A 21,383-nucleotide genomic window follows, 5' to 3' on the forward strand; every position below is an offset into this window, starting at 1 on the left:
CCTTTTATCTGCCCAGAAGTTCAAGGTATTCGAAAGCCATGGCAGTTAAAAAAAAAAGATGAGTAATTGTCCAAGATTTAGCCTTAGTAAAAGTGGTTAAAAAAATGAAAGGAAACAACAGACAGGATGGTAAATAAAGGGCCAATGCTTTATGACATTTAAATTTGTTTAAAAAGATACTGTCAGCTCGTGAATGAGCAGGAAATTAATAAAGTAAATCTTTAGTAAAGCAATAACAATAAACTGTTAAAAGATGGAGAAAAAAGGAAACATATGTTAACAATGACTAATGGGGAACATTTACATGGCTCTCTATATAGGGTTACATTTTCTGGTTCATTGTTAAAGAGACTATTTGACAGAATGATTAAACTATTTCTATTATCATCCCAGCTTTACAAATTATACAAATCTTTTTGTTTGTACAGACCATGTGAAAAGTTCAATGTGTTTGGGCTAAAGCTAATTGACTCAAAACCCAAAAGTTTTGATTCAAACAGGAAGCAATGGTTGCAAAAGAATTCACCTAAACATTACAACAGCTAACCAGATGTACACTTTATGGCTGAATGTAAAACACCTTGCTCTTTTATGCATTGCTTTAAATTTAGTTTTAAATACTTGTGCACCTAGTAGTATTATAACCTGAGCACAGCCCTACTTCCACACCCTTTCCACTGGGAACATTGTGACGTCAGGGTTCCGTGGAGGACCAAAGTTGAAAAAGGCATTCCAGGCAAAGCCAGACTAGACTTCTAGCCTCCTGATAATTAGCATGTTCTTCCCATAGGCGACCCTGTCTCCATCCTGTCACAAAGGAACGTGTGGTGTGAACTAACCTTTGGGAAGTATATTAAAGGATGTATACTTAATGCTTGCAATTTTATTACATAATCTTTAATATACAAGTACATAACTGAAGAAAAGAGAGAAAATGTTGTGCATCCTATGAGATCAAATTACAGTTTCTGGTCAACTTAAAAATTAAGTAAAATAAAATTTTAATTAAAATTAACATACTTTAAATGTTATGGATTGTATTCGAAAATCTGGATATTTGCGAAGGGATGTATGGATCTATCTATTTTAAATAATCAGATTAGCTCTGTAAAAATCCAGGTAATACCTTCCACTTCACAGGTCTGTGGTTGGCTGGGTTTTCCACTAAGAAGAACCAGCCCTGCCTTCCAGGGTAGTCCCAGTAGAGATTTCAGAAAAACCACAGGAAGACATTAGGCCATACAGGTTCACTGCTTTGCTAAGTCGGGTTAATTCTTGTTAAAGATAATTTGATATCTGCTTTACTTTTCTTGTTTCAAATTGAAAGGTCTGAAGGTGTTCATGCAACCTGGAAATGGCTTTAGTCACACAGGTTGGACACATGGTTTATATTTATGGTCTATAACAAACACTGACACACCCATTTATTTTACAGAAAGAAAATATATATTAAACCACATAATCCAATAAATTATAGAAGACTATATAAAAGAAAAGTTAGTTAAAAATACACATTTTTAGTTCCGTTCAATGCATCGCCTACTTTGGTTGCCAAAAAGCACTCTGTGCACTCCCAACCGCCATGCCCAAGTGTAGAACAGGCGTGCACTGGGGAATGAATGGCAGACAAAGAGAGACAGTACTGCAAGTTAAAGGTAGGCAAGTGCCATTGACCATGAATTTTATTAAGACAGTATATATTTAATTTTAGAAAGAGATTAAGGGAAGAAGAAAGAGAGGGAGAGAAACCTCAACATGTGAGAGAGACATTGATTGGCTGCATTGATTGGCTGGCACTCACGCACTCCCAGCCGGGGACCTGGCCCACCCCCAGGCACGTGCCCTCACCAGGGATCGAACCGGTGACCTTTTGATTTGCAGGACAGCGCCCAACACTCTAAGCCCCACCAGTCAGGGCAACCATAAACTTTTCGAAGGAGGCACATAATTGATTTTAGCAATGTGAATTCAATATATTTGATCTAATATAGTTCAGCTCTAATATCCTAACTCACCTCACATGATAATCAGTTGCCGGTCTAAGATCTTTCAGGTTATATTCTAATTCTTCTCCACTGCAAAGAAAAATCATTCATTAGTCAATGATATTAGTTTTAAAAGTAAAACAGGTTTTGGATCTGGGTCTCTCTGACATGTACCAACAATGGAGCAAGAACTATTATGTCTGATTCTGCCATGAAATGAAATAAACTTTCCAATTTGGTATTAACTATCTTTCTGAACTAGAAAACTAGATGCCTTTCAGTAATGCCCTCCAAAACATGGTAAGTTAAACTTACTAATAGTTCCAAAAGGTCTTACCACTTCTTCAAAGTAAACACATAAAAATAAGTAAATAAATAAGCAAATTAATAGATAGACAAGTGTAAACATAAATGACTGTACTAGCTGTCAACCAAAGGTAGCTCCCAGACTCACCTTGGCAGGACCACGGCTACCGCCACTTCTCAACTCTCCTAAAGAAATCTCAACCTGCTTCCCTCACATATCCATACCAACAGACAGCTCTACTGTACAATAAAACCATTAATATCACTAGAAGTTGCAATAGAACTTCAACTTAATCATAAGGAAACAATATAAAATAAGGAATATTCTATTAAAATATTTTTAAAGGTGAGGAGGATGTGGAAGGGCATGACTGCATTCTTTAAAAATGTCTGTAATGAAACAAAGAAATATTGCAGAAGTGTTCCAAATTAAAGAAGGCTCAAGAGACACAACAATTATATGCGATGTCTGACCCTAGACAGGATCCTGTCCTGGCACTGGCAAAAAGGCTGTAACAGACATCGTTCAGATCAACTGACAAAGTTAGAATAGGGATGATCAGTTGATAAAAGTATTGTTTCAGTGTTAATTTATGAAGCTGATAACTGCACTGTGGCTATTTAATAACAGGTGAATTTGGGTAAAGGGTATACACATATTTCTTGATATATTTACTTTTTCCAAGTTTTATAAATTTAAAATTATTTCAACTAAAAATAGTTGTTAATGTTGTAAACTGGAGGCCAATCTCCACACCTTGCCTGCAGGACTGTTGTTTGACCTGGACAGTGTTTTTGAAGTGTTTTTTTTTTTTTTTTTTAATTTGCTGAATTAGTTTAACATTAGGAAAGTTTACATAACAACTCAGATTTTCAGTATTTCTTGGGGGGAAAAAAACAACCCAAACCCCAAGGAATCAGTGAGGCTTGGCCTGCATTTCCTTCTGGCCACAATCTATTTCAGGTGGGGATAGGAGTTCTCCTGTTCACCTAATCCCCGACCTTGGCTTTTCTCACTTGTTACCTGCCTCGTCTTTCTGAGCACTGGAGACTTGCCCCTGCCACCAGTGCCTGTCTGGCATTAACAGAATCTAGCTGTTTCTTGGTGAGGCTGTGGGAGATGCTGCTCCGTACTTCTTTAAGGTCTCCATCAGTTCTGACTTTTTAAAACAGAACCAAATGGTTGTGAGCCAGAGGAAGGAGTCAGGATTTAATTTTAAGTACAGTGGGGAATCACTGCAGTTTTGTCCACAAGGCGAGGATGCTGTCTGACTTCTATTTCTGCAGGATGGAGGCTGGATTGTAGGAAAGCAATAGAGGATGCTGGGAGACCCTCAGGAAATTCCTGTAGAAGTCCAAGGAAGAGACAACGGAGCACTATGGGCAGCCAGCGGAGCTGACCAGCTATGGGACTTCCTTCCCTATCTCCCCTGTTCTTGTCGCGATGAAGACCTGTCTCTGGAGCGGGTTAAGAGTCAGCAACAGGGCCAGGGAGCTACAGAGCCTGCAGCCCTGATGCAGCAGCAGAACAGGAGAGAAAACCAGGCGGTTTTCTGTGTGGCCATGTTGCCCTGGGCTCCAGTCACTCTTGGGGCCACTCACAGAGGTTGAGGGGGAGAGGGCTCAGCTCTGACAAGTAATGTATTTTTCGAACCATAAGGTGCACCTAGGTTTTACAGGAAAATAGAAAAAGATTTTTGAAGGAAAAAATGTAGTACAATATTTAATAACATAAATAACACAATATTTCACCAATGTAAACAGAACTCAACAGCAGCATTAACAACCATCATTCCTCCCAAATTGGGGAGGGGAGTGCATCTTACAGTCCGAAAAATACGTACTTAAAACAAGACCAACTCTGATTTCCTGTCCTGCAAATGTGCCCAGTCCCTACAATTACAAAGTACAGAAGACTTGACCCTAAAAAACTTTATCACCTTTAGAACATGGCTATAAATCATCTGAATGGCTAATACCTGGGAGTCCATAAAGCAGAATATAATCCCTTATTCTGTGCGCTGAGTGTCTGGGCATTAAAGAAAGCCTTGCCATGAAACACTTAAAAGTAATATTTACTACAGGTTAGAAAATATTAAGGAAGATAAAAATTACAGTGAAATTCTTGTTTCATATAACCATGAAATGTATTGCGAATTAAAAACAAACAAAAAAACTAGTGATAGGCCTGAGTCTAAAAAAGGGGTAATCATATGAGTGTATAATGTAGGTAAAAACTAAACGTCATGGTCATGTTTTTCCCTGGTAGAAATTAATAGAAAATTTTCATTAATTCTATACTGACAAGCTAATAAAATGAAATATTTCACCAACACCAAATAGCTCTGTAATAGCCATTTCTGATTAATTACTCTAGAAAAAATTAACTCTTGACATTCTAATTATCACTAATTTTTTTAAGATTGTTGTTCACATACAGTTTTCTGCCATTTACCCCCATCCCAACCCACCCCCCACAGCCCTCCCCTTCTCTCCCCGTCTTCACCACTCCCCTCCTTGTTACTCCAGGTATCCTTTATACTAGTTCTTGCAAACCTTACCTCTTTCCCCTAAAATCCCCTCCCCTCTCGTCACTGTCAGCCTGTTCTCAATTTCAGTGTCTTTGGTTATATTTTGCTTGTTTGTTTGTATTGTAATTATCACTAATTCTTAAACGAACAATTTAAAGGAAAATTTGCAAAGCCTTCCAATTTTCTTTTGTTTTCTCTCTTCCTTAATGACTCCAGTTTCACTATTACGCTGCAGAGAAATACATGAGAATAATATACAACACCTGTAAATTATCTTGTATTTGCCATCGCGTCCCTTGTCGGACAAGGCGACCTCGTAACTGTAGGGGAAGGGAAGGCCGCTGTGGGGTCCACATGAAAGTCCAACAGGGGGAGCCCAGGACAACACAGCTCCTCTTGCCTGAATGTTAGAAACCTGGGGAAGAAAAACATAAACACAACTACTCAAATCCATTTCACATAAATCAAACTCTACTTCTTTCAATGACATTTTTGGGATGACATTTTTGGGTGGCATGAAACTCGCTTGGATTTAATTCCAAGTGACAATTCCATTTTAATGACAGTACACAAGCAACCTACATGGTGCCGTGCTCTCTTGTCAAGTCCTTGTGTCCCCAATACAGCGCCTGCATCATCTGTCCTTGTAACACAAACCTTCACCCAGTCCCCTTTGTAATTCCTACCCCGTGCTCCAGAAAATAAAATAATCTGTCATGTTTGGTAATTCATTAAAGGTGAAAATCTGAACATAAGGTTTCAATGATCAAGACTGCTATCACACTATGTGGAAGAAGCCATATCCAAAGGCACCTTCCAGCAGCCTCCGATGCCTTGGGTGGTGAATTATCCTGCAAAGCTAATATAGCAAGTAATCGCTTAACACTGTCAACTGGTTCTGCAACTTTAAGTGAAATGACGCTTAACAACAAAACCTCACAAAACCAACTTTACCATAGGCTGATTGAAATAAAGAAGAATTAAGTTTCTGTGGCATTTCATCAACATTAAGGGAACGATGCTGAACTGAGCAAAGTGAGGTTACTTGAGGACCCACTCACGGGACCTTACAAGTGAAGCTCCTTTTAGGTCCTGTGGGCTCCCTGGATACCAAGGCCAGGACGACAGGGTACAAATGTGTGTGGAGGTAGACAGTTCACCTCTCCAAGCTCTGCTTCCATCTTTCTGGTTTAACTTTCACTTGAAACATCACTTGAACACAGAAGTCTGAGGCTCGAGGTACCCCAACTTCCTTCCCCTACTAAGGACTTCCTTGGGACATGTTCTGTACCATCTGCCAGCCATCTTTAATGGACTCCCCGCCAGCTGCCCACAGCTGTGACCTGCTCACTTCTAGACCCTGCACTGGGTTCTTTCCCTTCCATCCTGAGTCCTTGCCTGCGACACCTCCCCATAAACACTATTAACTCTCAAAATGTTTCAGGAGAAACCCAACCTAACGCATGGTCTAATTCTATAAAACAACTCTACGAACAGAATTTTAATGCTCTAATTTTATAGAGGTTATTTTGTTGCTCTCTGGATAAGATTAAAAACCAACTAAGAGTTAATATAGATGCCAAAGCTTCATGTTCATACTGGATAGCTGCAGAGTATTAGGCTGTGGATGGAGATACGTAAACTGCTCGGTCTCCACCTTTTTGTCTTCCATGTCTGTCACTATCTGATCTATATGAAGAGTGTTAAGATGTAATATAAAATTATTTAAAAGTATGACGAGAAAATATGAAAACTGAGTCTCCCTTTTCAGTCTGTTATTCATTCCATTTTTAGCAGACTGTTCCATAGCATTTCTGGTCTGCACAGATACAGCCATGATATAATTAACCAATTATCTAATCAAACTGCTAGTCATGCTGTAAGAGCCAGCCTGGCCTCACTATCCCCAAATAGCCTTTCCTGAAGTATCTCACCCATCACCATTCCTCTCGTCCACAGAACCCGGTTGATATCTCTACTACTGCTGACCATGTTGATGGTAAATTTCTACCTTCCCCACTGCACTGGGGGGCACCCTAAAGACAGGGCCCAAGTCACATTCAATTGTGAGTAGTGGTTGCTTAGTAAATGCTTGTTGTAAATTAAAAATCAAAATCAAAGGGAGTAAGACAGTCCGAGTTTACCATACAGGTGACAGTGAATGGCAGACTAGCACTATACATCTCTCTAAAAAATCTGACGACACTGTTCAGAATCAATCCAGCCTTCTTTTAAAAAAAAAATCCTCACCCAAGGATACATTTATTGATTTTTGAGAGAAAGGAAGGGGGTAGGAGAGGGAGAAAAGGAGAGAGAATGAGAGGAAGAGAGAGAGAGAGAGAAACATCAATCAGTTGCCTCTCGCTCCCTGACTAGGGGATGGAACCCACAACCTACGTATGTGTCCTGACCGTGAATCAACCCATGACCTTCAGGTGTACGGGATGATGCTCCAACCAACTGAGCCGCCTGGCCAAGACAGACCCAAGCCTTCTTGCTTTGGCTCTAGACAAGCAGCATGCCTCTGGCTACACCCTTCCTCTGCCACACGGTTGTGACATGCCTTCAGGATGCTGTCCCTTTGTAAACCCTGGGACTTAGCTTTTGACTTTCTTGCTTTCTTGGCTTTAGCAAACCTCTTTTAGACGCAGTTCAAATACTGCTTTTGTTTATTCTTTTAGTCCTCATACCTCACCCTGTGAGGGGCTATGGGCGCACAGGTGATTAAGATATGAGCTCTACCTCAAGAAGCACCGACGCATGGGGAGAAAACAGATGCGTGGGGGCCTTGTAGCAGACACACGGAGCACAGGGACCCACGGCGGCTTGTGACAGATTCAGGAAAGGCCGCTGTGCCGTCCTGCCTGGCGCAGGATCAACCACTATTTTCTTTGTGCCTGGGCTGCATTTTGCTGCCGCCCATACCTGGCACTTTTTGCACTGCACTGGGTTTCGGTCGCTTGTGCGTCGTTCCCCGACTCCATTTTAAGACAGCATTTCTACCGTGCACACCAGAGCATTTGCTGAATTCCTTCACATACCACCAATGAGTAATCTTGAACTACTAAGCACTACATTTGATTTTTAACTTAAAAGGAGAGATTTTGCTATGAAAAGTTCAGTTTATAATTTAAAAGGTGGCTGATTAGGGACTGGGGAACCTTTCACTGAGGTGACAAATGGCTGCTCTGCATGACTCCAAAAGCACAGTGGGTAGTGACTTTGACTCCATGACTGGTGGTGTGAAATAACATCATGTTTCAAAACAGTTCAGTCAAAAGCAAGCACTTTAGATGCTGAACAAGGACTCATCAGTTCACAACCTTTTAGCCTATCTTTTCCATCAGCTATGAAGAATTTACTCTTTTCCTTTTGGATGTGGTTAAATTATTACTTAACCTAATAGTGTTGTAAACACTTGGAGCGTCAACTAAAATAACGTCTACCTTCTCCCTAGATTTGCCTTAAATAGGCGAGCTGACACCTGTGCAACACAGAACACGGAGAGCGTGGCTCTCCGGGCAAACGCAGTCTTCTGACAGACAACCTATCAGAAATGCACTCTGAGAACTAGGCATCACTTTCAAAGGACAGCGGCTTCTGGGAATTTCTTCCTCGAGCTAAGCAACCAGCCTGCCACCTAGATTACTGCCCCGGCTCTGGGTCCAAACCCCTCCTGTGTGCCCTCGCTGCCTCCTTTTCACTGATTCCTGGGCCTCAGGTTTCCTTTCTTTAGGCAGTGGAAGCGGGAGAGAAAGAAGGCTTTGTCTCTGTTAGAACTTGGAACTCACTCCCATTTCAAGGCTGATGCCAGCAAATTACATGGTGCCTTTCAAGAGAATGCCCCGTAAAAGGGAATCCTCAGCATTAGATGCGCATTTCCTCCAAGTGTGCAGGGAGGTGATAACCTTGATGAGAGATTCAGAACTCTAGCAAATCCGCCTGGGTTCAGGCCTCTTTCTGAGCAACTGCACACTCACACAAGCTTCCCCCTCTGGGATGGAACTTTCTCACCAGCAGTGGCTGCCGAGAAGAACTGGGGCAAGGCTAATCTGATCATCACAGTGACTGTCATGGCTGTTACCCAAAATAGAAGCTCCGAGGCCACGAAACTAAATGACTTTCTGATGTTTAATTATTCTGCCATAAATAGAAGTGGATCTCCTTTGTAATGGTGATTAAAGTGGTGATTTCTAATTACAGAATTACTGGACAAGACCCAATCTGACATTTGTCTCGGCCGTGGTGATGTAACGCTCTGCTGTGTGGGTCACTAGTGTTAAGTCTGCATACAAACTATTTAAATTACACTAAAGTATCTTGAAGGACTTCAGATCGACCATCTACTTCTAAATGATTACATACTGATTGGAAATCATTCTTGTCTGTATATTTATTAAATGGAGATTCCCACTTAAGAACAGTTGTTAGTTAAAAGCATCTATATGCACACATTCAGAATGACAGGACTGCATAATTTTGTAGCTATTCAATATATAATCCGTAGCTCCCTTCCTCTCCTGTTCATCCAAGGTGATATGAGATGCAAATGTTATTATTTGCATCAAAAACACCATTTCCTCTCATGAAGTTAATAAATTTGTTACTGTCATGTTTAAAAATATTTCTACGTACGCTAGTTACTAGCTTCTAAATTTGGTCTGGTCTTTGGATTTAACTATGTGGGTGGTCTGCTGATCCAATTAGTAAGTATGTTAAGGAAATATGACCATAAATACCATAAAAATACTGGCTTCACTTCAAAAGCCTCATCATGAAAAATAATAACACAAAGGAAAATTAAAAAGGAGGAGGTCACAGAGACCATCATTCAAAGGAATGAAGGATATTCAAATATAGGGTTTGCACAATCATGTGTTTCTGTAAATCCTTAAATGCTAAAACCCTAAAATCTGTTTCCAGACACACTGCTGTTTATCTTTCAAGGAACTGCTTCTTGGAAGGACAGTTGTTCCTCTTAGTTGTTTCCTCACTTCTGGAGCCAATGAATCAATTTTTTTCTATGAGCTAAACGTTAGCAGATGGAAACAATGCAGAAAACCCGTTTTCAGGTGACATTTATTTACATCCTAAAAATGCACAGCCCGGCAGTACGCCGAAGACTTCGTGCGGCACCAGCAGCCGAGCAGGTCCCACCACACTAGGCTGGAGGCGGCTGGTACTAACACAGGCTAACTCCCCCTACAGCACCGGGAAGAGTATTAAGCTTACTTCTCCAGTGTGGCAGTGGCTGTGAGTACAGTCCCTAAGGCACCTAACTGTTAGTTTCAGGACAAATACACGTTATATTTGTATCTTGTTTTACTCAGTGACTACATGTTTGGATCTTTATAGTATCTGGGTTTCTGAAAAGTAAATAACTTGCTTAATTCAGGATCCCCAAAATTCTAAAAGGATGACTGGAATCCACAAGTCCTCGATACTGTTTTGACACATTAAACAAATCATCTGCAAGATCTCAAAGAAAAATATGTGCATTTTATTTAGTGGTGTTTCCAGATGTGGCTGAAAGAAAAAAAAAGGAAGAACAACAATGCCTATACAATTGCGGGCCAAACTTTCTGCAGCTCCCTTCTTTCTCTGCAAGGTGGCCAGACACCCCTCCTTCGCATTTCCATGTGTAACAGGGACTTTCATTTTTGCCTAATGATATGTTATAAACTATAAAGAATACTCCATTCCAAGTACTCTATAAATAGTATATAATTTGCTTCTCCATCCCATGTGGTATTTATTATCTTGCCTTTCAAAGATGAGCAAACCTAGACTCGGGGAGGTTATAAAACCTACTCAAGGTCACAAAGACAGTTAATGACCAGGCTGGACCCCAACCCAGAGAACCAGATTGTAAAGCAGGGGCCCTTGCCCTCCTACTGCTGCCTTGTGCTTTGGCGCCGGGCTGTCCCCACATTCTGCCGGGCTGGCTGAGCCTCACCTAATGCCGGCTGGTCCTTAGTCATTTTTCTCATCTGCCAGAGCCCAGCTGCAACCATTGCAGTCCGCCACACGTTTACTCCGCAAATATTTGTTAAGGGTTCACGATGTGCCAAGGACAGTGCTAGGTGTGAGGAGCACAAAGGTAAGACACAACCATGCCCTGGCCAGTGTGGCTCAGTTGGTTGGAGAGTCATCCTGTAGACTGAATGGATACAGGTTCGATTCCAGGTTGGGGCACCTGCCTAGGTTGTGAGTTCGTTCTCTGGTTGGGGTGAGAGAGGCAACCAACCGGTCCACATTTCTCTCTCACATCTGTTTCTCTCCCCCCTTCTCTCCCTCCTTTCCTCTGTCTCTTATAAGCAATGAGCATGTCCTCAGGTGAAGGTAGAAAAAATCATAAATAAGAACTTCGAACAGAGAAAGGTAAAGAGAGGAAGGGAGGGAGAGGAAGGGAAGGAGAGGAAAGAAGGGAGAAAAACTGTGTAAATAACTGGTCTGGGAAAAGGAATGGACTGTCACCAGTCCGCGGTGTATATGGGGCCCAGGGGATGGTGTGGGAAGAATAATGATTCCCACCCCCAACCCCACCCCACCCAAGATGTCCACTGTAATCCCTGAAAGGTATGAACATATTACCCTGCAAGGTCAATGAGAGTTTGGAGATGTCATCAAATTAAGGATCCTGTGAAACAGAGGCTAAGCTGGGTTATCTTGAGGGGCCTGACTTTGTAAGTGAAAGAGGGAGGCAGGAGAGTCAGAGTCAGAGGATTCATGAGGACGAAAGAGGCCACGCACGAGCCAAAGAAGGCAGACGGTTTCTAGAAGGTGGCAAAGGCAAGAGATCTGGCTAACTCCCAGAGTCTCCAGTAAGGAATGTAATCCTGCCAACCCGTTGATTTTAGCCTAGTGGAGAAACCTTCTGACTTTCAAAATCTGCTTGAAGGAACCCAGTTTTGAGTTTATAGATCTACTTAGTCCTGCAGCCCGAATCAAGGAAGAGACTGACACCCTTCAATACTGCTTTCATCTCGCCAAAACCATGTGGTCCTCAGAAAGCACGGGCTCTGTCCCTTTTGCAGCAGGGAAATGGCTAGGAATAACTCCAGAAACACTGTGTGTGAGCCACTGACAGAGACAAGGCTGTGAAGTGGTGTGAATACACCCGGGACAGTCCACTGACCTGCTGCCCTGCCTTCTCTCTGAATATGACTTCTGTTTTCCTCACAGAGTTTTTTTCTTTCTGTTGAACTGTGTATGTAAACTCTTCCTACGATTCTGCCCTCAAGCCTTTCCAGTCTCACTCTGTACTCCAGCCCCCAGCCACCTCCAAACCTATCACCCACTCCTATGATGGGATCATCCCCATGCATGTGATCTCCCCATCCTTATCCTGCTCCCCTCTCCCCACCGTGCTGTCCTACCAGACACAACTGCCCACTGTGTTTACCCTTCTGCACGCTCTGCTGGTAAAACAAGCTTCACGTGGCTAAGAATGGCCACCAAGGATATGAAAGGGACACAGACGTGAACCTACTCTAGAGAACGCACAGATTACAGGAGAAGATACAGAAACAAGTAAGTGGAGTATGATGTATTAAATACACCCACAGCACAGAGCTGCATAGAGTGTCCCACTTGATGGGTGGACACAGCAATTAGGGAGCATGTCAGAGGAAGCAACTTCCAAAAAGAGGCATCTGAGCCCAAAAGCCCGGTTATCATGACACCTTATTGATTTCTCCCTAAAATGGCTCTGGTATCCACACTCCCCTTGCCACGGCTGATGCCACGACCCAATTCGGACTGCCAGAGCCCCTCACCAGCACTACGGTAACAGACTCCTGATACAGCTCCCTGGGTCCATCCCCCTCTCACTCCAGTGCATCGGCCAACTGTCTGAATGTCCTGAAAGTACAGCCCTGTTGACATAACTTCTTTGCTCGACAACTTGAAATGACAACCGCCCCTTAGCAGAGTAAATGCAGACTCCCCGACACCAACACCCCATCCTCTGCAAGTACCGCACCATGCCCCTCCTCCAACACACCTGGGGGCGGGGTGGTTAGGGTTAATCAAACCCAGCTATGTGCCGTACCCTGAGACATGCCTGGACTCTTCTGTTAGCCTCAGTATTTCAAACACAGAAAGAATCAAGGTTTTCCCATTTGGGGGAAAATCACTCCCAAGAACTTGGCTCTCTAATCTCAGATGAAAGGCTGAATCAACATTTTGAATTTTTCCCTTCAACTTCAGAGTACCTGGCAAAATCAAGCTTAAAACCTCCTAATATCACCACTCTGACCAATTTTTCCCCCTTGATGCTACACTCAATGTTTTGGACTTGTTTTTCCCAACTAATATTTAAATATCTTTTTGAAATTTACCTGGAAAAATACTTGGAATTACTGAGATTTTCAAAACTTATTACTGCATTTACACAGGTAAAAGAACATTACCAAAAGAAAACTGTTCTGTAGACTGTAGGGATCGGGGGTGGGGAGGGAGGGCGGCACTGTACCCTTGGAGGTTACGAACAATACCTAACTGCATTCAGAATATCTAAATACAGAGGACAGTTCAGGGGATTATAACTAAACAGAAGACCTCTGTTCCGTATTTTTATACTCCATTAATAGCAGCACTATTTCATAGTTTATGAATAATCTGCAATGGGAAGGGGCCCCTTTGCTTACCTACTATGTGGTGAAGGGAAAGCACACTTGAAATACTTAAGAAAGTGTCATTTATGCTGAGACATCCAGAAGACATACCTGTGGTTTCTCTATTCCCGAAAGAATGTCTTGCACCCTCTTTACTTCCAACTCATACTCTGCATGGAAAAAGAAGGGGAGGGGAGAAAAACAGTCAGTACCACTAGAAGGCAATAAGGTTGTCAAGTACCTTCCCCAAGGCCGATACAAAGGTTATCATTCAGTCAGTTGCCTGTTACCATCAACTTTTGGTACCACAAACACGACAATAAAAATCAGAAATGGGGATTCACCGGGGTAGGGATTTCACTGCAGTTGTGCTAACTAGCCACTATATTGGCTTAACATACTCACAAAGTTGATGAGATTAACACTGAGTTCCACCTAATAATTCAACAAGCAATAAGGAATAGAGGCCCTACGAAGGAAAAGGAGAAGGAGGAAGGTAGCAGTACAGCTGGAAACTGAGTGAAAGGAAAAGGCGAGTCTGAAGAGACAGGTGCCAGTTCATGCAGGGCTGTGAGTTCAGGCTTTTGAGTTCAATTTTTATTCCAAGTTGAATAGGCAGCCACTGGAGTGTTTAGGTAGAGGAGCCGACATGATCTTATTTTGAGTCTGAAAAGCTCTGTTTGGCCCTGGCAGGTGTAGCTCAGTGGACTGAGTGATGGCCCGAGAAACAAAAACAAAACAAAACAAACAAACAAACAAAAAAGTTCTGTTTGGCTTCTGCATGACAAATTGATCTATGAAGGGAAGGGTGGGAGCACAATGACCAGGCAGGGCCTGGTTGTACTGGTGCAGGTGAAGGACAGAGCTGCCCCGGGCTGGGGATGGTAGTACAGACGGTGAGAACAGGACTGGTTTGGGAGGTGAAAGTGCTGAAGGACTGGATATGATGGGCAGGGGTGAGAGAATGAGAAGAAATCAGGGATCAAGAGTAATCCCTACATGTTGGCTTAATCAACTAGAGCAGGGGTGTCAAATTCATTTTCACCAGGGGTCACACCAGCCTCACAGTTGCTTTCAAAGGGCCAAATGTAATTTTAGGACTGTGTAAATGTATCTACTCCTTAACTAGGGACAAGGAGCTCGGCGCTGCCACCGGGTAGAAACAAGGTGCCGGGCTGGAGAAAACAAGGTGGAGGGCTGGATTCGGCCCTCGGACCTTGTGTTTGCCGCCTGTGAACTAGATGAATGATGGTATCTTTTAATAAGATGGGGAGATGGGCAAGTTTTGGAGAAGGGCACAAATTGTTTCAGAAATGAAAGGGGGGAATTGCTAGGAACAGGGAAGATGGGGTAGGAAGGTTGTATATAAAAAAGCTAAATGATAGAATTTAAACTTCAGAATCTGTTTTGATAGAGGAACATTCAGACTTTGAAAACTTGCTTGATGGAACCTAATTTTGAGTTTATAGATTTACTTTACTTAAACCTAGTTCATGAGCTAAATGCTAAGCTTTGTGATTACGAAGACATATGTCCCTGTCTTCAAGATATTTCAAATCTAGTGGGGGCTATGGCGTGGGCGAAGAGAGACAGCAAATAGACAATGTGATTGGTGCTATGGTGAATAAAATCTAAAAGAGAAGATTTATAAGCTTCCTAGGGACCACCATCTAGCTGAACTTTATGGACAAGCAGGCATGCGAAGGTGATGGGGGAAATTGAACTAGGAAGTCAAAGGTCAGTAAGCCCAGCTCTTCAGAGGACTGTTCATTCTCATCATTCATGTCCAATTTCAATGTCACCTTTGCAAAGAATGCCCTCTTAACTCTCATCCCCTGCCGCACCACTGTGGTCATTCTCATACCCTACTTATAGTCTTCCTATCAGTTATCAGAACCTGAAATTTAATCCTTTTATTTATGTGCTCCCTTGTTTATGACTTGTCTTTTCCTACCAAAATATAAGCTTTTGGATGGTGGAGATTCTATAGGGCCAGAGCAGACAAATTTTTTTTTCTGTAAATGACCAGAGAGTAAATAATTTTAACTAATTAAATTTTCATTAAAGTATCATTGACATACTCTATTAGTTTCAGGGGTACAACATAAAGATCAAACATTTATACTCAAGTCATCACCACAATAACTCCGATAACCCTCTCTGTCACTGTTCAAAGTTATTATGATAATATTGACAGCATTCCTGTACTGTACGTTACAGTTCCATGACTTATTTACTTTATAACCCAAAATTTATACCTCTTAACCCTTTCCTCCTTTTATGCCCAGATAGTAAATTTTTGAATCTTTCTGGGCTACCTACAGGCCTGCCCCATTCTTCTTGGTTTCTATGGCCATTTAAAAAACTTTGGCTGCAGACGCACACAGGAACAGGCCACAGGGAGCCTGCAGCGTGCCGACACTGGTGCAGGACGCGCTTACCCCTTGGCCCGAGCACCCAGCACAGCTCCCACATGACCAGAGCTCGATGGCTATTTGCGGACTGAGTCAAGAAACCAAGCCCACATAAAAAATAAGAATTTATAGTTGGCACCAATCTAAACTATACAGAGATCAGTTCTCCATCTTTTCCCTATTGCATTCTATTTAGTAGAACACGCTTACCTCGATTTTGTCGAGAAAAAGAAATGAGCTAGTAGAAATATATTTTTTTAAAAATTATAATAGAAAATTCACTTCCAAAGACCAAATGTCACAAGTTCATTTCTACTCAAGTATTTATGTTGAGATGTAGATAATAATGGATCATACCCCAAAGGAAAAAGGTATTTTCTCCTGTTCTGCTCCTAATGAGTAAACCATAAATACTGAGTGCCTTGAAGTTAAGTGTCTGTCAATAAAAACAACACACAAATCATCAGCACAGTTGCAATAAAACAACTGGTTCAGTTTGTTAAAGACAAAACTTTCTCAGTCATCGATTATTCCACAAAGACCCTATAACTTCAAGCACACACGTAGCTAGATACTTCGCAACAATGGCTGAAGGAAGCCACTGTTTCCTCCTGTCAAGACGGACACATTGAAAGGGTCTTAGAGGTCAGGCCCCAGCCTTCATTTAGCCTAGAGCAGAGATGATCTCCTATTCAACAAAGATGGGAAGGATTAAAGAGCTCTGCAAAGGAAGAATCTAGGGACTATGTACTAGACTTAAGACATGAAAGAAAGGAGAAAAAGAAAAATCAGAGACCCTTCTCCCAGCCAGCTTTCAAACACTGATGACAAAAGAAATATGCTTTTGCAGAAAAAGAAAAATGGGAAAGAAGGTTTGATTAGAAAAGAAAAGAACTCTGTATAAAGCAGAAAGAATGGGTTTCAGATAAGAGCCAGTAACACTAGTGAAAGGTCCTCAAATAAACACTACTTCCAGAGAGGGGTCACAACCTTCCGTTTATCCTACAGTCATACCGAGAGCTGACAGTTCCTAGCACCTACTCATGTGCCTGTCAACGCACTATCATCCCACTCATTTTGACAACATCCCTTGCAAGATGGACATTCTTTGCTCCATTTTACAGCAGCAGGCAGGACTGAAGTCTACCTTGCACATCCCAGTTTTCATCTCTGGTACCGAGTACAACACCTGCAGGTGCCTCTGCTGACTGGGTTATGAGGAAGAGGGACAAACAAGGAAACAGGCTCCAAAAGCAGATGTGTTTTCCCCAGAACCACAAGTCTAGTACACAATCCCAAAGCAAAAGGAACCTTTGACTGCATCATGACAAAGTAGGGGAGATGTGGGAGTCACAAGGCAGAGTTGTGGAGAAAGAGGAACAGAAATTTGAGACTGGTAGGGGGTTTGATGGGGAGAATGGGAGAAAGAGAAGGCAGCAGCAGAGACCCTGTAAGTCCCAGGAGACGGACAGTGTGTGGCTGGTACTTTTTAAACTCCGAAGAAGCTGTTAAATCAACAAAACAAAGGCTTTTGGAGCTGGGAAGAAGGTATAAGAGAAAAGGAAGAATAAAAAAACCTGGGCCATGAATGGAGACAAATAAAGGATTCTGAGAAGATCAAAAGTAGAAAGGAAAGGGCGTGGGGAGGAAAGGCAGTGCCAGGACAATGGCTACCCTATTATCTCCGCAGAAACACCGCGTCAAAGCCAGCTCTAAACTGTGAACGTGGAGAGAAAAAGAGAAAAATGCATCCCCACCACATTTATTTAGTGCTTTTCCATTTATGCTGCCACAGACAAAAAGAAAAAGTAAGTAAGTGCCAGGCACACAATTTGCACAGACAAGAGTGAAAATAAAATGTTTAACTGAGCTAAAGTGACAGTTAGCATATATAAAATAAACTCTTGTACATAAAAGCTAACGCTCTGGTATGAAAATGCCAAAATTCACAACTCTGCTGCCTAAATAACTGAGTGAACACAGACCTCATCCCAGTTTTCCCTACATGAGAATTAGCTGTGCCTTGGAGTAGCCTTTGAATTATTATCACCCTTTTTATAAAAGTTCTGGAGCCCAACTGTCCAGAGTATACTTCAGAATGTGTTTCTGCTTGCTTGCATGCTTGCTTTTTCTTTCTGTTCCTGTCTCTCTGAAACATGCACACCACATTGTGAGCGAGAAGAAAAATAATAGTTAATCCCTTCACAAAACCAAACCAAAACAAAAGAATAGTCTTGATCATTTGCCTTTTGGATAGCTTTTCTATCAAATTAAAAAGAAAACCATGCTGGCTCTTGTTTTCCCTCCCTCCAAGAGACTGGTGTGTGGCAAATGAACAAGAGATTGTCCTAGAAGAGGCAGAAATGCAAGGGTCAGATGCAAGGCTCTCTTTCTGCCTTCTTCCTCCTGGTTTGCAGTAAGTATGTTAATCAATGCAGAGGCAACTCTTGCAGGCCAACTTTGTCTTTCTCCTGGCATGGAAGCTGCCACGAGGTTTAAACAAACTAAAACCATTTTTCCACCTGCTTCAATTATGTGTGTGACCCCAGCTGAAGCGGATGGCTAGGACGGCCCACCTTTTAGAGCGCTGCCTTCTTCATGTCTGAAAGGCTCCTCCTTGCAGTGAAGGTGGTGAAGGACTACAGGGGGTTCTCAGGACAGAGCTCCAAACAGAGAAGGGGCATTTTGTTGTGCAGATGTATACACACATTTGGGGAGACGTAATTTCTTGCAAAGGCAGTAAGATGGGAGCCTCTCATTTAAATATGCCCCACTGAGAACCACCCTATTTGGAAATGCTGTAAAAGGGGAAAGAGGGAATTCAGCTCGGTGACTTACGCCTTTCTTCCCCCTAAAAGCAAACCTTCTAAGAAATAAAACATTTTTAGCAAAGGAAAGGTTAAAAAAAATACACACGCCAGGAAAATACATTTAAAAGAAAAAACTCCCACACATAGAGGGAATATGTGTCGTGTGAAATTTAAACTTTCCACAAATAATGGTTTTTATGTTTGCTCTAAAAAGAACCTGAAATCCAGACTGTTAGAATAACTGTAAAGCCTAAACTAATTAAAATATCCCCTTTTATAAACACAATTTACTTCTTTGGTTTGTTCCACATTTTTTCCTTCTTAGAAAAGAAACCCAGCTAGACACTTGGCTGCTATAGAATGTATTTAGGGTTGTGACAGCCCCTTCATACCAGTGCAGTGACATCAGCATTACTTCTCTGCAACCTTCTGTCTGGTGTTCATCCACAGGGCTCATTCACAGATATGCCTGGTATAACATAACACGCTTCTTCAGATTTGCCAAGGAGCTGACTTAGTTAATCTTTTTAACAAATTATGTGTAATAAACTAGGGGCGTGGAAAAATATGCAGCTTCTGGTCATGCCCATTTTGGGGATAAGAGGTTTAAAACAAATAGCAAGCACTCAATATAAAATCTAAAGGAACTTCTAGATTTTAAAAAATGATTCAATAATAAGCTGGCTATCCAATGAATGCCTACAAATCTTGAAGGGAATGAATGGGGATGAAGAAAGATAGGTTAAAAATGCTAATTGAAATGCCTTTCCAATCAGAAAAATAAATAAGCTATCTTCATTTTTAAATATTACTTATGCTGGGGAAAAATGGGAATATGAACGTAGGAATTCTTACCAAAGAACCTTCATTTAGTGATTCTGATCCACATTTAATGGTGTTAATGTATTAAAAATGTATAAAATCACAGGGAATAAATTTGCAAAATAGAATGACAATGCAGTTATTCCCAAAGACACCTATTCCAGAAATATCTTCACATGTCAATCATCCTGATGCTAAAAATGCAAAGGCAAACATCTCTAGCCATTTAGCTAGTTAAGTGGTTACTCTGTTAGAAATTCTGAAAGATAGCCAAGGGAATACCACACTCTCAACACTAAAAAAACCCCAAACACAGCAGGCAGGTGAGCCTATGTTGTGGGAAGTTGCTGTCCAGTCTAAGAAAATATTTTCAAGAGTAACCTGAGTTCCAAACAGATTCTGAAACCTTAAAGAAAGGAGGAATGAATTCCTTTTGCAGATGGAGTGTGTGGCTGGACAGGAAGGATGGCTAGAGAATGTAAATGGGATAAAGGAGGCTGATTTCCTCTGAGCTTTTGTTGCTATTTCTGGAATTCAGTAGAAAGAATGCTCTTCTTTCCTGGCCTAAATCTGAGCAAAGTCCTACTGGCAAAGCCCACATGAACCTACCTGTAGGCAAAATGGGTCTCTACAGACAAAAGCTCTATAACACATTAGGTAATAAAAGGGACAAAGAGCAGAGCCAGGTCTGGGTCCTTAATGAAAAGAGAAAGCACCAGATGGGACACCCTTGTTGACTCCCAGGTCAACTCAAAGTTTATCTCTTAGCCACCTTCTGGGATGTCAGGTAAATTGGGTTCTACCTGAAATACTAGGTGACTCTATATTCATTTCTTTCAAAAGAGATTCTATATTCATTTCTTTCAAAAGCTCTAAGAACAATTCTTGTGTTTACCTCACAAGGCAAAAATCATATATATATGAATGGAAGTGGACAAAAGCAACTAGTATTTTTAAGGACATCCAATTAAACAGGGATGAAAACCCACAAAAATGGACGAAGCATTAGGTAGATAAGCTTGCCTGCCCAGTGCCGCCCTAGCACCAGTCCCCGCCTTCCTCCTCTGCACATTCGAACCAGGGCACTAGCTAGCTGAGCCTGACCCCGTGCCAGATAGAGCTCTTTTATTTTGGGGGAAGGCTCAACTCCATGATTATCCAGCAAAAGCTGGACCCTCCCTGGGTGTGTAACAGGAAGGCGATTGCTTAAACACAGGCTAGAACAACTTACAAAGGTAATTAAAGTTTATGCAGCACTTTCTGCACTGGCATCTATAAACATTTCCACAAAAATGTTTTTTCATTAAGGCTTGGTGTGTTGCACGAAAACTTTTCAAGTAGCATATTTAATACTTTTGCAAGGCTGTGTCAACTGACAGGCAGAATCCAGGGAGCAAAATTTTGTAACACGTAAAATCTGAAAAAGAATTTTAATACTTATACCATTGATACAGCAAGTTTTGAAGTTTTTACACTCACATTTTCTTAACTGATGTCTCACGTGACTAAATTATATGCATTTGCAGATGATGGCAGGCAGTAAGTCTACGGTGACAGAATCCAGTGAAGTTCATCAGCTAATCACGGGATCGAATGCAGAGCTAACGTCCAGGGCTAGGGCTCCAAAGAACTCACCAGCATTTCAACATAAGGGAAAGCCATTACTATCCACGATCCAATCTACCCCACCCAGGAAATCAGCAAAGGTTACCTACACAGGCACCCACTCCAATGTATATAGCTGCCAGGCAGGTAATGTCAATGAGTAAAAGGACTTGGGCCTATCTGGCAAAAGGGAAGGACTGTAGAAAACGGAAAGAGCCCTCACCCTGTCTAAAGGGGGCAGCTGCTAAGTATTCCATCATTTATTACCAGAAAGGATCATGGGTCTAAGGTT

General features: G+C 41.8%; 1 protein-coding gene across 8 annotated transcripts in view; it reads right to left on the reverse strand.

Annotated features, from left to right (window-relative positions):
- Positions 1 to 21,383, reverse strand: part of FNDC3B (fibronectin type III domain containing 3B) — a 320,028-nt gene that overhangs the window by 84,956 nt on the left and 213,689 nt on the right. For all 8 annotated transcript variants that reach the window (XM_037046517.1, XM_037046521.1, XM_037046516.1 and 5 more), the window contains exons 7-9: positions 13,552 to 13,610; positions 5,086 to 5,237; positions 2,016 to 2,075 (exon numbers count right to left, since the gene is read on the reverse strand). In XM_037046517.1, the coding sequence (XP_036902412.1) occupies positions 2,016 to 2,075; positions 5,086 to 5,237; positions 13,552 to 13,610 (271 nt within the window). The remainder of the gene's footprint in view (positions 1 to 2,015; positions 2,076 to 5,085; positions 5,238 to 13,551; positions 13,611 to 21,383) is intronic.

The sequence above is a fragment of the Sturnira hondurensis genome, unplaced genomic scaffold (genome assembly GCF_014824575.4).
Source record: "Sturnira hondurensis isolate 20B ecotype Veracruz unplaced genomic scaffold, ASM1482457v3 Scaffold0005279, whole genome shotgun sequence".
Lineage (NCBI taxonomy): Eukaryota > Metazoa > Chordata > Mammalia > Chiroptera > Phyllostomidae > Sturnira > Sturnira hondurensis.